We start from the raw sequence: 13,494 nt of genomic DNA, 5'->3' as shown, positions 1-13,494 counted from the left end.
TCAACTGTAATTTTGAAAGCAACTTTTAAAAACGATACAAAAACAGATGTAAATAAACTGTAGAGAAATTATAAACGTTCAAAGTCCTCCGACCTCACGGTACTGCTAAGCAAACAGAAGATTCACACAGTGATATCAGCTTACCTCTCGCGCGAGGACGCAATGTGTCTCCAGCTGGCTGTCCACTCCAACAAAGAAGGGAGACGACACTCCGAGATACCTCAGAAGCATGGTGGCATGGGTGAAGTTGAAGGGGGAAAACACTTGCGCGCGCGCGCGCACCTTCGCAGGTACAATCAGTTGTACTTAACCACCCGGCTGGGCAAGGTTTACGGTCTGCAAAATTGCGCGTGCAGCTCTTTCTAAATCGCGACCTTATCACGGTTATCGGGGGCTAATCGCGCGTCCGAGAAAAAAAAAATTATCGAAATAAATAAAACATGTAGACGACAATGGTTTAGGACGGAATGGGGGGAGCTTAACGAGTCGAAAACCGTCCGAAAAACAATAAATTTTAGGAAAAATGGTTGACCCACTCGATTAGTCAGTGCGAAGAAAAGATGGCAGATTTCGATACGAGCTGATAAGAGCTCGAGCTCGTGAGACAGAACACATAAAAATAAGCGTTTATCGCACGCGAAAAAAAAAACTCAACTCAGATTGATTACAGTCCACAAGTTGCTGCTGGAGGGTTTTTTCCTGGCTCTAATCAACCGTGAAATATAAAAAAAGACTCGCCAAAGATACTGCGTGTGAGATATCGGTGCCAAACCGGGGTTGTTTTATGTGCCATTCTGGAAGTCTTGCGAGTTAGTCAGTTGTCGTGATCCAGAGCCAGCTGATGGTTGGCGGGAGAATGTGAAAAACGCAAGTGATAATCACGAGAAAATCGACGAAAGTGAGCAGCGACTCAACGAGCAAGTGATTAAAAGTGTGTGCGTTGAACGTCACCACACCGGAAGAAGTTTGAAAGTGACGACACGAAATGGTGTTTAACTGTACCTTGTGCGGGATGGGCCCGAGGGCCACCATCGTGCTGGTTGGATTGTTGTCACTGGTAAGGAAATTGATTCATGTAAACGCGGTTGGTTTTGCTGACCACCATCAGTTGGAAAACGATGTCGTAAGCTTAGTTTTTGCTGATCAATGAAACAAGGCAGTGAAATTTGTGAAGTGAACTTTTGAATTGAAAACCATTCACTTGAATAATTCGATCTTCAAAAGTTTTGCCTTCCTCACCTTACTGCGGGAAGGCTATAAAATCACTCGAAAATGAACTTATTAATTTAACCTCGTAGACCCACCTTCACGTATACAAATCGACTCAGAATCATGCCCTGAGCAAATGTCTGTGTGGATGTGTGTAGGTTAGCGTGGTTCACGTTTCTATGAAAAAGACAAAAGTTGTTATTTTTTCTTGCATCAACCGGAATTTCGTTCTTTTATGTCCCCAGAAGCACTCCTGAAAATTTGAGCCCATTTGGTAAGGTCTAGGAGCTCCAGTTTTAATTTGAAATTTATATGGGATTTTGATTTATTTTCCATGGGAAACTATCTTTTTTTACATTGTATTAGGATTTTTTTTTATAAATCGATGAAATGACTTGATTCTTATAGTAGGAGATAGGTTTTGAACTGGGGAACAACTTTGTAGAACATACCAACATGCTAGGAAGTGACCCTTTAAAGATACAGATACTTTTAGATGGTGGCTTTTGAAGGGGCTTTACTGTGTGGGGTGAAACGGGCTAACTGGCGTAAGTTCAAGATATCTTTGGTTTTTAATCGATGGTGCTTTGACTTTTTCTAGTCATATTTACAAAGTTATTTTTAGAACATTTATTTATAGACAAGCATGGGCTACGGTTTTGGCCAGCAGTGTTTTGTAAGTTTTCAACGATAGCAAAATCTTTTCCTTGGACAATCTGGCCACCGGTGTTGTTCCAGGTTATCAAATGGATGATGAGACAGTTCGGACACCGGCACTGTTCCGGGTTGGCGGTTTGCTGTTTGTCAAATATGTTTTACAAGAATTGGTGGACAGTTTCGACACCGGCATTGTTCCGGGTTGGCGGTTGGCGGGTTAGGTGGGTGGACAAAAAAGTGTCACTCGATTATCTCCGGACTAAATGAACGAATTTCGACCGTATTAGTCTCTTTCGATCCGTCTTGGGGTCCCATAGGTCTCTATTTAAAATCAGTAAGTTTAGTTAAGTACTTCAAAAGTTATGCTTAAAAAACGATTTTGGCGTATTTCCGGAAGATTGTAAAAAGGGTGGTTTTTGCCAGAAAACCTGTCATGTTATACATTTTCAGAAATGTATTAAAAAGACCTTTCCAATGAGCCCAAAACATTGAAGATCTGACAACCCTATCAAAAGTTATTAGCACTTAAGTGTTATTTTTACACTTTATGGAGGCCGGAGCTCAGATATTTCAATGAAAATGATGTCCGGGTCCATTATGCGACCTGTCGTTAGTTAGATAATCGAAATACCTTCCAAATGAGCCTAGAACATCAAGGATCTGACAACCCTATCAAAAGTTATTAGCACTTAAGTGTTATTTATACACTTTTTGGAGGCCGGATCTCAGCTATTTTGATAGAAATATTGTCTGAATCTTCCATGCGAACTATCGTTGAATAGGTTTTTTATCAGACCTTGCCGATGAGCCAGAAATATTGAAGGTCTGCGAACCCTATCAAAAGAAATGAGTAATAAAGTTGATTTGTTAAACATGTCAAGGGGGAATGTTGCTATTTTTACTGAATGTATTCACTTTATGAATGTGAGGAAGGCACCAACCACCTAAAGGTGGATTAAGCACCGTTTTTTCATTTACTCGTTGTCTTTGATGCTTTCGGCTTTTTTGTCTTCCTCACTGAGGTAAGGCTATAATCATTAGGGTGGGTACGGAATTTGAAAAGTTCTCAGATCAAGTTCTGGTGTGGTTCCCCTTGTAGGGCATACCCATAGGGACTCTCACGCCAAATTTCAGCTCATTTGGTTGAAAACTGGCTTGTCTCAAGCGAGTTCAAGTTTACATGGGATTTACTATGGGAAATTTTGAATTTTCGTTCATTCGCTCCTACAGGCCTGGGGAAAACATGTAGAAACTTCTAGGATGGCCAGAAATGAGCGGAATCGTCTGGAGAACAACTTTCCCTAAGAGACCAGGTCGATTCGTTCAACCCCCATCGAGCTCAACGGCAATACATCCGGGGTTTTCGGAACCAACGGTTTTCCCCAGAAAGCATCAAATTTTCCTTAGCATGCTATGAATGCTTGATGAACAACGCGACGCCACATGTCAAACAGCTACCACGTGGACTAGCATCGCCTATGAAAAATGACTTTTTATTACTTTTTGAACTATAGAATTATCATTTATGGTGATCCTGTTACTATTTAGCTGTATTCTAAACCTCCAAATAAGAAAAAAAAAACTGTTATGGTGCAAATTTTACAATCACGTGGTAGCTGTTTGACATGTGGCGTCGCGTTGTTCATCAAGCATTCATAGCATGCTAAGGAAAATTTGATGCTTTCTGGGGAAAACCGTTGGTTCCGAAAACCCCGGATGTATTGCCGTTGAGCTCGATGGGGGTTGAACGAATCGACCTGGTCTCTTAGGGAAAGTTGTTCCGAAGATTCGATAATCTAAATTGAAATTTTTCCAAGGCTTTCGGATAATTGAGTCTGGACTGTATAGCCATTAAAATTTTGATTTCAAATAAAATGTTCAAAGATCAAATTCAAATAATGATTTATACTTTTTTTACAATTGCACAAAACATGTTTCAGTTTGTGTCAGAAATTTTATTTATTTTATTTTTTTTTGTTCTTGAAAAGTTCAATACATCGAATGCTTCTCTCTTAGGCTAACTAAATAGGAAAACCAGCATGCTTAGCACAAGAGAGCACAGAGGCATCAGTGTAATGAGGAATTTAAATGCTATAAATATGGGGTGATGAACCTAACAGAGTATGCATTTAAAGCTATATAGAAGCTGAGCAATTCTCTGAGATTTCGGTCATTCGATTAATTCTGTATTTTTTAATCCGGCTGAAACTTTTTTGGTGCCTTCGCTATGCCCAAAGAAGCCATTTTGCATCATTAGTTTGTCCACATAATTTTCCATACAAATTTGGCAGCTGTCCATACAAAAATGATATGTGAAAATTCAAAAATCTGTATCTTTTGAAGGAATTTTTTGATCGATTTGGTGTCTTCAGCAAAGTTGTAGGTATGGATATGGACTACACTGAAAAAAAATGATATACGGTAAAAAAAAAATTGGTGATTTTTTATTTAACTTTTTGTCACTAAAACTTGATTTGCAAAAAAAACACTATTTTTAATTTTTTGATATGTTTTAGAGGACATCAAATGCCAACTTTTCAGAAATTTCCAGAATGGGCAAAAAATCTTTGACCGAGTTATGATTTTTTGAATCTATACAGATTTTTTCAAAAATTCGAAATATTGGTCGCAAAAAATTTTCAACTTAATTTTTCGATGTAAAATCGAATTTGCAATCAAAAAGTGTTTTTGTGAATTTTTGATAAAGTGCACCGTTTTCAAGTTATAACCATTTTTAGGTAACTTTTTTGAAAATAGTCGCAGTTTTTCATTTTTTTTAAATTATTGCCCACGTTTGCCCACCTTTGAAAAAAATAATTTTGAAAAGCTGAGAAAATTCTCTATATTTTGCTTTTTCGGAGTTTGTTGATACGACCCTTAGTTGCTCAGATATTGCCATGCAAACGTGTAAAATCAAGAAAATTGATGTTTTCTAAGTCTCACCCAAACAACCCACCAGTTTCTAATTTTTGGTCTTTTAAAATGTTAGCTTTAAAAAATGTTAGATTTAAAAAAAATATTTTTTTCGAAAAGATCGGAAAATTTCACGAATGTTTCATATTTTAACATTGTAAATCGGACCATTAGTTGCTGAGATATCGACATTAGAAACATGGGAACTAATTTAAAAAAAATGAAAAACTGAAAAAAGTTACCTAAAAATGGTTATAACTTGAAAACGGTGCACTTTATCAAAAATTCACAAAAACACTTTTTGATTGCAAATTCGATTTTACATCGAAAAATGAAGTTGAAAAATTTTTGCGACCAATATTTCGATTTTTTGAAAAAATCTGTATTGATTCAAAAAATCATAACTCGGTCAAAGATTTTTTGCCCATTCTGGAAATTTCAGAAAAGTTGGCATTTGATGTCCTCTAAAACATATCAAAAAATAAAAAAAATAAAAATAGTGTTTTTTTTTGCAAATCAAGTTTTAGTGACAAAAAGTTAAATAAAAAATCACCAAATTTTGTTTTACCGTGTATCATTTTTTTCAGTGTAGTCCATATCCATACCTACAACTTTGCCCAAGACACCAAATCGATCAAAATTTTTTTTTTATTTTTTTTTCATCATCCCGGTACGAGAATTGAACTCACGACCTCTGGATTGGAAATCCAGCACGCCGTTAGTCGAAACCCATCCCCTACCGGTCAGTATTCCCAGTGAGCAGATTTACTCTTTGAAGGGATCTGACTTTGCCGAGCCAGACAGGAATCGAACCCATCACCCTCCGCTTACAAGGCGAAACCCGTAACCCCACGGCCACGGAAGCTCGGCAATTCCTTCAAAAGATACAGATTTTTGAATTTTCACATATCCTTTTTGTATAGACAAACTAATGATGCAAAATGGCTTCTTTGGGCATACCGAAGGCACCAAAAAAGTTTCAGCCGGATTAAAAAATACAAAAATTAAAATTAAAGAAAAAAGACCGATTCCGTAGAGAACTGCTCAGCTGTTTTAAAGCATTTAAAAAAAAATAATAAATCGTTTATTATATTCAGTGTAAGGTGACAATCAAGTGTTGATCATCAAATTATTAAAACAATGCTGTCTTCATTTAAAACTATATTTATTTAGACTGGCAATATAATTTATTACGGATGGAACTATCCCAAGTAACAAGGCTAATGCTTTAGATTCTTATGAAGTCAGTTTTAATAAAGGCAAATCATATTTATTACATTTTTCACCAAATCATCATGACGTACTTTATGGATGAAGCCTATGTGTATTCTCAAATAAGAGCTTCTCCCGTCCTGATACTCTTGTGTAGTTTTTAACAAGAACATTACAAGGTTCAAAACATTTAAAGCAGTTTTATTCGAAGAAATATAGTTTTGAGTTATTTCGCCATATTTGCAGAGCTTCGATTCGACTGAAAAAAGCAGCCATGTTGAAAATGATGAGGAGCAAGCCAAAAAAAATATTTTTTTTGTATCAAAAATGTATGTAATTTTGGAAAAATACCAAGGCGGATTATTGTTTTACGAAGTATTACGAAAAATTAATCAGTGAAATTTTCGTGGCATAGGACTTACGGAATCTATGACATTTCCCCGAAACCCATATTACCGAAGGGACATTTCCCCGAATGCCACTTCCCCGAAAAGACACTTCCCGTAATAGTCATTTCCCCGAATTCCATTTACCCGAATTTCCCATTTCCCCTAATCGTCCACATTCCCGAATTCCATTTTCCCGAATGGGCCACAATCCCGAATGCCACTTACCCGATTAGTCATATCCCTGAATAGTCATTTCCCTGAACGCCATTTCCCCAAACGCGGTCAAGCCGAAATGCCCGGTGCCCCGGAGCGCGCGCGCTCCTGGGCACCGGGCATTTCGGCTTGACCGCGTTCGGGGAAATCGCATTTTACAGTCGACTCTCTGCTTGTCAATATCCAAGGGACCGTCGAGGAAGAGAATCATCAGATTACAGAACGATGCAAAATGAAGACTCGATTGAAAATATTTTTTTCTTGATACCCAGCTATGGGAGAGAATCATGGCAACGTCCATCAAACAAAAACACACAAATTTCAAACACCCTTTAAAGCTTCGTTTCGCCGAGCAAAATGTCTGTGCAAGCCATGAAAACTGAAATTATTGACAACCGGAAGAGATTTTTAAAGCAAACAGGGACTGAAGAATTCATCGATAGATGGAGAATTATTGATATCTAGAAGATCGACAGCTCTGTAAGAAAAAAAAATGATGGCACTTTTTATCACATCAAACTACATATAATATTTCTTGAAAGGTTCGTATTGGCCTTGAATGATCAACTTTCTTTTTGGCTTCACTCAGAATAGACGTAGCATTTTAGGGGGGAAGTGGTGTTAGAAGGTTTGGTACTATTCATTCAAATACAATGAATATTGTTACAGTTTTTTTTTATATATTCTCAAAACAAATACCTTTTTCTTATAGACATGATAATAATAATGGGTAATTCTCCGCCAACTCACACAGCAGTTGCCCCGACCCCTCTTCGATTTGCGTGAAACTTTGTCCTTAGGGGTAACTTTTGTCCCTGATCACGAAACCGAGGTCCGTTTTTCGATATCTCGTGACGGAGGGGCGGTACGACCCCTTCCATTTTTGAACATGCGAAAAAAGAGGTGTTTTTCAATAATTTGCAGCCTGAAACGGTGATGAGATAGAAATTTGGTGTCAAAAGGACTTTTATGTAAAATTAGACGCCCGATTTTATGGCGTACTCAGAATTCCGAAAATACGTATTTTTCATCGAAAAAAACACTAAAAAAGTTTTAAAAATTCTCCCATTTTCCGTTACTCGACTGTAAAATTTTTTGGAACATGTCATTTTATGGGAAATTTAATGTACTTTTCGAATCTACATTGACCCAGAAGGGTCATTTTTTCATTTAGAACAATTTTTTTCATTTTAAAATTTCGTGTTTTTTCTAACTTTGCAGGGTTATTTTTTAGAGTGTAACAATGTTCTACAAAGTTGTAGAGCAGACAATTACAAAAATTTTGATATATAGACAAAAGGGGTTTGCTGATAAACATCCCGAGTTATCGCAATTTTACGGAAAAAAGTTTTGAAAAAGTTGGTCGTCATCGATCATGGCCGTTCATGGTCACCCGCGACAGACACGGACGACGAAACAAAGAGAAACGCAAAAAGTAACTTTTTCAAAACTTTTTTTCGTAAAATCGCGATAACTCGTGATGTTTATAAGCAAACCCCTTATGTCTGTATATCAAAATTTGTGTAATTGTCTGCTCTACAACTTTGTAGAACATTGTTACACTCTAAAAAATAACCCTGCAAAGTTAGAAAAAACACGAAATTTTAAAATGAAAAATTTTGTTCTAAATGAAAAAATGACCCTTCTGGGTCAATGTTGATTCGAAAACTACATTAAATTTCCCATAAAATGACATGTTCCAAAATTTTTAACAGTCAAGTAACGGAAAATTGGAGAATTTTTAAAACTTTTTTAGTGTTTTTTTCGATGAAAAATAGGTTTTTTCGGAATTCTGGGTACGCCATCAAATCGGGCGTCTAATTTTACATAAAAGTCCCTTTGACACCAAATTTCTATCTCATCACCGTTTCAGGCTGCAAATTATTGAAAAACACCTCTTTTTTCGCATGTTCAAAAATGGAAGGGGTCGTACCGCCCCTCCGTCACGAGATATTGAAAAACGGACCTCGGATTCGTGATCAGGGACAAAAGTTACCCATTAGGACAAAGTTTCACGCAAATCGAAGAGGGGTCGGGGCAACTTTTCCCGATTTCGTGTGAGTTGGTAGAGAATTACCCAATGCAATAGAAGTTTTGTTATTTTTTATGATTCAAAAACATACCGTGCGATTTTCGTAGTACCCCGTATCAGTAGAACCCAGTTCACACTGATCATTTTATTCACATTGCTGGTTTGGGATTTGGCGAAAAGTATAATCAACAAAAATTTGTACCAGCCTTATGTAACTATTTGTTCGATTTTTTGCATTTTTGAATAAAATTCGAAAAAAAATCCTTGCAAATTTCTCAAAAACAACATCTAATCATGCAGTTGAACACAAATGTTAATTGAACAACAAAAAATTTAGTAATTGGGTCCTAAAATTAAGCTTAAATTTGTGATATTATTGTTCACAAGAAAAATAAGCTTTACTAAGTACAATGACCCTTTGAACGATCGCAAAGGATTTAAAATGGATTTTTAATTCAATTTCTAAAAATTCACTTCACGGCCCTTCTTGGCAGAAAAGCTCCTACTTGACAGCTCGATCCAGGGGGGCCATAGTTGATCCATCGAAAAAATGTTGTCTTGTCAATAACTTTTTTTTTGCATAAAAATGAAGAAAAAAAAGTTATCAGAAATTGTTTTTAATCGTGTTTCTTACCGTTGTTCATAAAAATTGACAAAGGGCTTTACTACCCAATTTACAACATTTAATCAACAGCATACCCGAAAAAGCTGTTTGTTCGTAAAATTGAGAAAGAAAATAACTGTTAGTCATGGAAAAAGGCTTTAGCGAAAATGATGATTAGGGGATATGCAAATTCGGGTAATTTTAAATTTAAATTAACGGCAATTGGCGTAAGTGTCACTTCGGGGAAATGGCATTCGGGGAAATGGCCGATTAGGGGAAATGGCATTCGGGGATATAGCCGATTAGGGGAAATGATATTCGGGGAAATGGCATTCGGGGATGTGGATGATTAGGGGAAGTGGTATTCGGGGATGTGACCAATTAGGGGAAATGATTTTCGGGGAAATGGCATTCGGGGAAATGTCATTCGGGGAAATGAGCTAGACCCGACTTACGGGTTATATCATTAAAGAAATGTAAATAATAAATAATGATATCATATTTATTAGTTTTGTATCCGTAACTCTGAAAATCATACAATCACAACATATATATGTTTATAACCGGATATTGCTTCCCGAAGAAAATTTTCGCTCGGAATTGGAATGGATTTAAAGCGTTTAGTTTTTTATTGAAATAAGCAAACGTTTTTTTTACTATCTGGGTAATGTTAAATTCTTCGTAAAAGATTGTTCAAAACTGCAATTTATGAACTCTCATTTGTTGACATCTACATTATTTGACAGTTTATCTTGTTTATTTAAGGGGTTAAAAACATTTTGAAATTGAACAAAACGACTATTCATCAATTTTTATCCACATTTGTCTGTTGAAAAATTCGGGAAAAGAATTTATCAGAAAATGAATCACTATAGTAACACCCTCTCTCTCATTCTTATCAGTACAATAGCACCACGCTTAATTCAAACAAGATAGTAGAGCAAGGATATTATCTTCAAACACTTTTTATCACTGATGACGAAATCGAGAGCCTTATAAAGTATCTTCAATTTTAACCCGTGGTTAGCCGCATTCGAATTCCTGCATAGATAATTGTGCCGAGAAAAAGTTGAACACCTTTCACGACGGGGTGGCTCTAATTTGTCACCAACAACATGACAGGTGGTTGACGATATCTGTGACAAAATGTCTGTCTATTCAGCTCGTATGTGGCTTATATGTCGCAGATTAGCGCACCTCTGATAACACGGTTTGTCATGGGAAGCGCGATTTTTTTTTGTGATTTGACCTCACAGTTTTTTTTGCAATTGGATTGTCGCCATAAAGTCGTCTGCTAGGGTGATGGATCAGTTGATGAAGGGCACTTTATCAAACTTGAGTCAAATGATTTGGGTTCATTTATCATTGATGAAATATCACAGATTTATTTACAATTTTGGGAGCTAAAATGAAAATGATTCTTGAAATTTCAAGAATAATCGATGAAAATTTAAATATGAGTAAAAATCGTTCCTTTTATTCTCTTTACAGCTCTTTTCCGCGGGCTACGTACTTTTCACGACAGCCGGTGTTCTAGCGCACAACTGTGTCCTACCCATGAACAATTCCATAGAGGAGTACGCAATTTACGTGTATTATTTGCGAAGTAAACCACCTAAAATTCATTCAATTGTGCAAAAATCATAATTTCACCCCGTTTACAGACGCCGAATGCGGCAAGATTAATCTGACCAACCTGGGCATCGCGAACGTGCCCGCCGACTTTCAAATCGACGTGCCGGATGTGAGCGATGCCGGACATCGGACCTACATCCTGTGCATCGTCGGGCTGGTGATATACGGGCTGTGGTTCATCACCAGCTTGTTCCTGCTGAGTAAGTTTAGAGCCGGATTGTTATTCTGACCGTTTTTGGCGAATCGACATGAAATGTTTCAACTGTGGTATCGGTCTAATAAATAGCTGAGCCGAATGGTTAAACATACAATTTTGGTGGATTTTTTGGAAACATTTCATCGCACAAATTCAATGGTACATCTCAAGCTGACATTTGGCGAAGAAGTGTCATTCCCTTTACACCGACATGACATGAGAATGCTTACCGGTGAAACGTTTCAAAGAAATCCACCAAAATGTCAAGTTCAATAATACAACTGTGATGTTTAAATTGTGGAATGAAATATTTCAAAAATCAACGAAAATGATCCCTTAAACGTTTTTGAGGTTTTTGAAACGAAAAATATAAGTTATTTTGGTTCATTTCAGCCTCGGCATGCATTTCCTGTTTGGGAAGATGCGGCATAGCTTTCGGGATCTACCCGTATGTCGTAGTCTTGTTCCTAGTGTTGGCTTTTGACGTCGTTGGACTTGTGTATTACATGATAGACTTTGTAGAAAGTTTTGTAAGTACAATAAGACTGCCAGGTTTGCAACATTTCAGAATTTCATTTTTTCAGGAACTCGATTTCGTGCTGAATCTGCTGGAAATCGGAAATCAAGACGTAGTAAGGCCCTTCTTCAAAGACATTGATGACATCTTCTTGATTGTTCCACCACTGATCTTCTGGATCACCGCCTCCAAGGGCGTCATCATTTGGTTCATTTTCTTCCTGTTGGCGTTTGTCATGCTCGGCGTCGGCAGTCGCCTCTGGGAGGAAAACAAACCGGCGCCACCGTACAGTTCGGTGTCCCCACGGACGGCAACTGCGGCTACGGCTCCAGTCGAAATGGTCGAGGACACTCGGACGGTGGCAGCGGTTCGTTACACCGACCCCGCCAGGCAACCTAACGATCAGTTAGTGTACAGCGAACCTCCACCGCCGGTGACAAACACCACGATGGTAGTCAACAATAACAACAACGTAGTCCGACGAACCGTTGAACCGCTTAAGGTTGGCTACGACCAACAGGAGCCGCCGGTATACCGGTCGAACGAAGCACCAGGTCCGCTGCGCAATACCGTGCTCAACCCGTACACGGACAAACGGTTCTCGTACCTGCCCGGTAATCCGCAGCCGTTTTCGTATCTGGCTGGACCTCCCCAGATGAGCCCGCGGAACTCGACCAAAGTGCCGGAAGAGCACGGTCAACTGCCGAGGTCGTACTTCCCGGCGGCACGTGATTGGGAAGAACCCAAGCGGATAACATCGACGCTTACCGAGAGTAAGGACTTTGGCGGGCAGGAGTTCAGGACGCCAACGAGCAAACCGGGCTCCGAAGATCGGTCCAGTGATGAAGGAAGTAAGTATTGAAATTATTTTGATCATTTAGGCGGAACGTCGGTTGTTACCGGCTGCCTGACCTGACTGATGAAATGTTTCAAAAAATATAATGAGATTTAGAACCACTCGACGCAGTTTCTTGATATATTTCATTAGACATTAGGCACAAAATCCTCGGTGGTTCGACACTAGTTTGTACCCCCGTTTGCTTGACAAAGTCAAACTAAACAGTGACAAACTGTCATTCGTAAATGAAATATTTCAATGGTCCATTAAGCAATAATAAAATAACAAAATTTTCAATAATTTCAGAATGGAGTGGACCCGAGTACCGATATTGAACCAAAGAAATGACGCCATCGAGTGAGAGTTGAAATTAATTATTTGTTAGCATGTGTAAATAAATCTGTTAAAGCCGGACAACCACTGTAGACCAGTGAGTTATTCAAAACTACTAATTATAAAGGATATAATATCGATCGACAGTAATACGACAAAATAAGTGCAAATCGAAGCAGTTAAGTCGCGCGCACGGATAAGTGTGTGATTTGCCATGCGCTAAACGGGTGCTCCAAGGGTTTCCTAATAAACAGCAAAACAAATACAAGGTAGGGGAACTATACCCTTTTTCAGCCTATTTCTATTATCGGCCTATCAGCACTTTGATCACGAATTACAGCTTTCATAATGTGTTTTTGACTGTTCCAAAGTAATAAATAGCTCAATTAAAAGTGAGCAAGCAACTCTCCATTGTTGATTCATCTGAAAATGTTGATTTAATAGCGGAAAACGGCAAAAGTGATGACAATTGGTCGAACGGCTTAGAGTGATTAAAATGGGCATATTTCCCCTATTATTTTTTTTTCGAGAGGACTAGACTTTTTGAATTTTTGTAACGGAAAGAAAAGGCCCTGTACTGTGACGATGTATTTGGGTGATAAACGGTAAGCCGATGGGGGTGGTTATCGCTTTGGTTTACAACGTGTTCGATAATTTGCGCGGATGTGATAGAGGGAATGAGCAGTTCTCTAGGATTTCGGTCATTCGATTTTTTTTTGTATTTTTTAATCCGACTGAAACTTTTT

The 13,494-nt window shown here is 38.1% G+C and overlaps 1 protein-coding gene across 1 annotated transcript; it reads left to right on the top strand.

Annotated features, from left to right (window-relative positions):
- The first annotated feature begins 295 nt into the window (after positions 1–295).
- On the top strand, positions 296–13,282 carry LOC120412401 (uncharacterized). Its single transcript, XM_039572859.2, has 6 exons — positions 296–1,057; positions 10,721–10,835; positions 10,894–11,064; positions 11,454–11,590; positions 11,645–12,428; positions 12,722–13,282. The coding sequence occupies exons 1-6, from the start codon at positions 986–988 to the stop codon at positions 12,748–12,750; spliced, it is 1,308 nt and encodes a 435-aa protein (XP_039428793.1). The 5' UTR covers positions 296–985; the 3' UTR covers positions 12,751–13,282.
- The last annotated feature ends 212 nt before the right edge of the window (positions 13,283–13,494 follow it).

The sequence above is a fragment of the Culex pipiens genome, chromosome 3 (assembly GCF_016801865.2).
Source record: "Culex pipiens pallens isolate TS chromosome 3, TS_CPP_V2, whole genome shotgun sequence".
NCBI lineage: Eukaryota > Metazoa > Arthropoda > Insecta > Diptera > Culicidae > Culex > Culex pipiens.
The sequence above is the reverse complement of the archived record's forward strand: the minus strand, read 5'-3'. Positions and strand labels throughout refer to the sequence as shown.

Excerpts from the sequence above, each read along its gene's own strand:
- LOC120412401 (XM_039572859.2), top strand. The coding sequence starts at position 986 with ATGGTGTTTAACTGTACCTTGTGCGGGATGGGCCCGAGGGCCACCATC. Across the intron at positions 10,836-10,893 it reads TTACGTGTATTATTTGCGAA|ACGCCGAATGCGGCAAGATT; the intron begins GTAAACCACCTA and ends CCCCGTTTACAG. Across the intron at positions 11,065-11,453 it reads CACCAGCTTGTTCCTGCTGA|CCTCGGCATGCATTTCCTGT; the intron begins GTAAGTTTAGAG and ends GGTTCATTTCAG.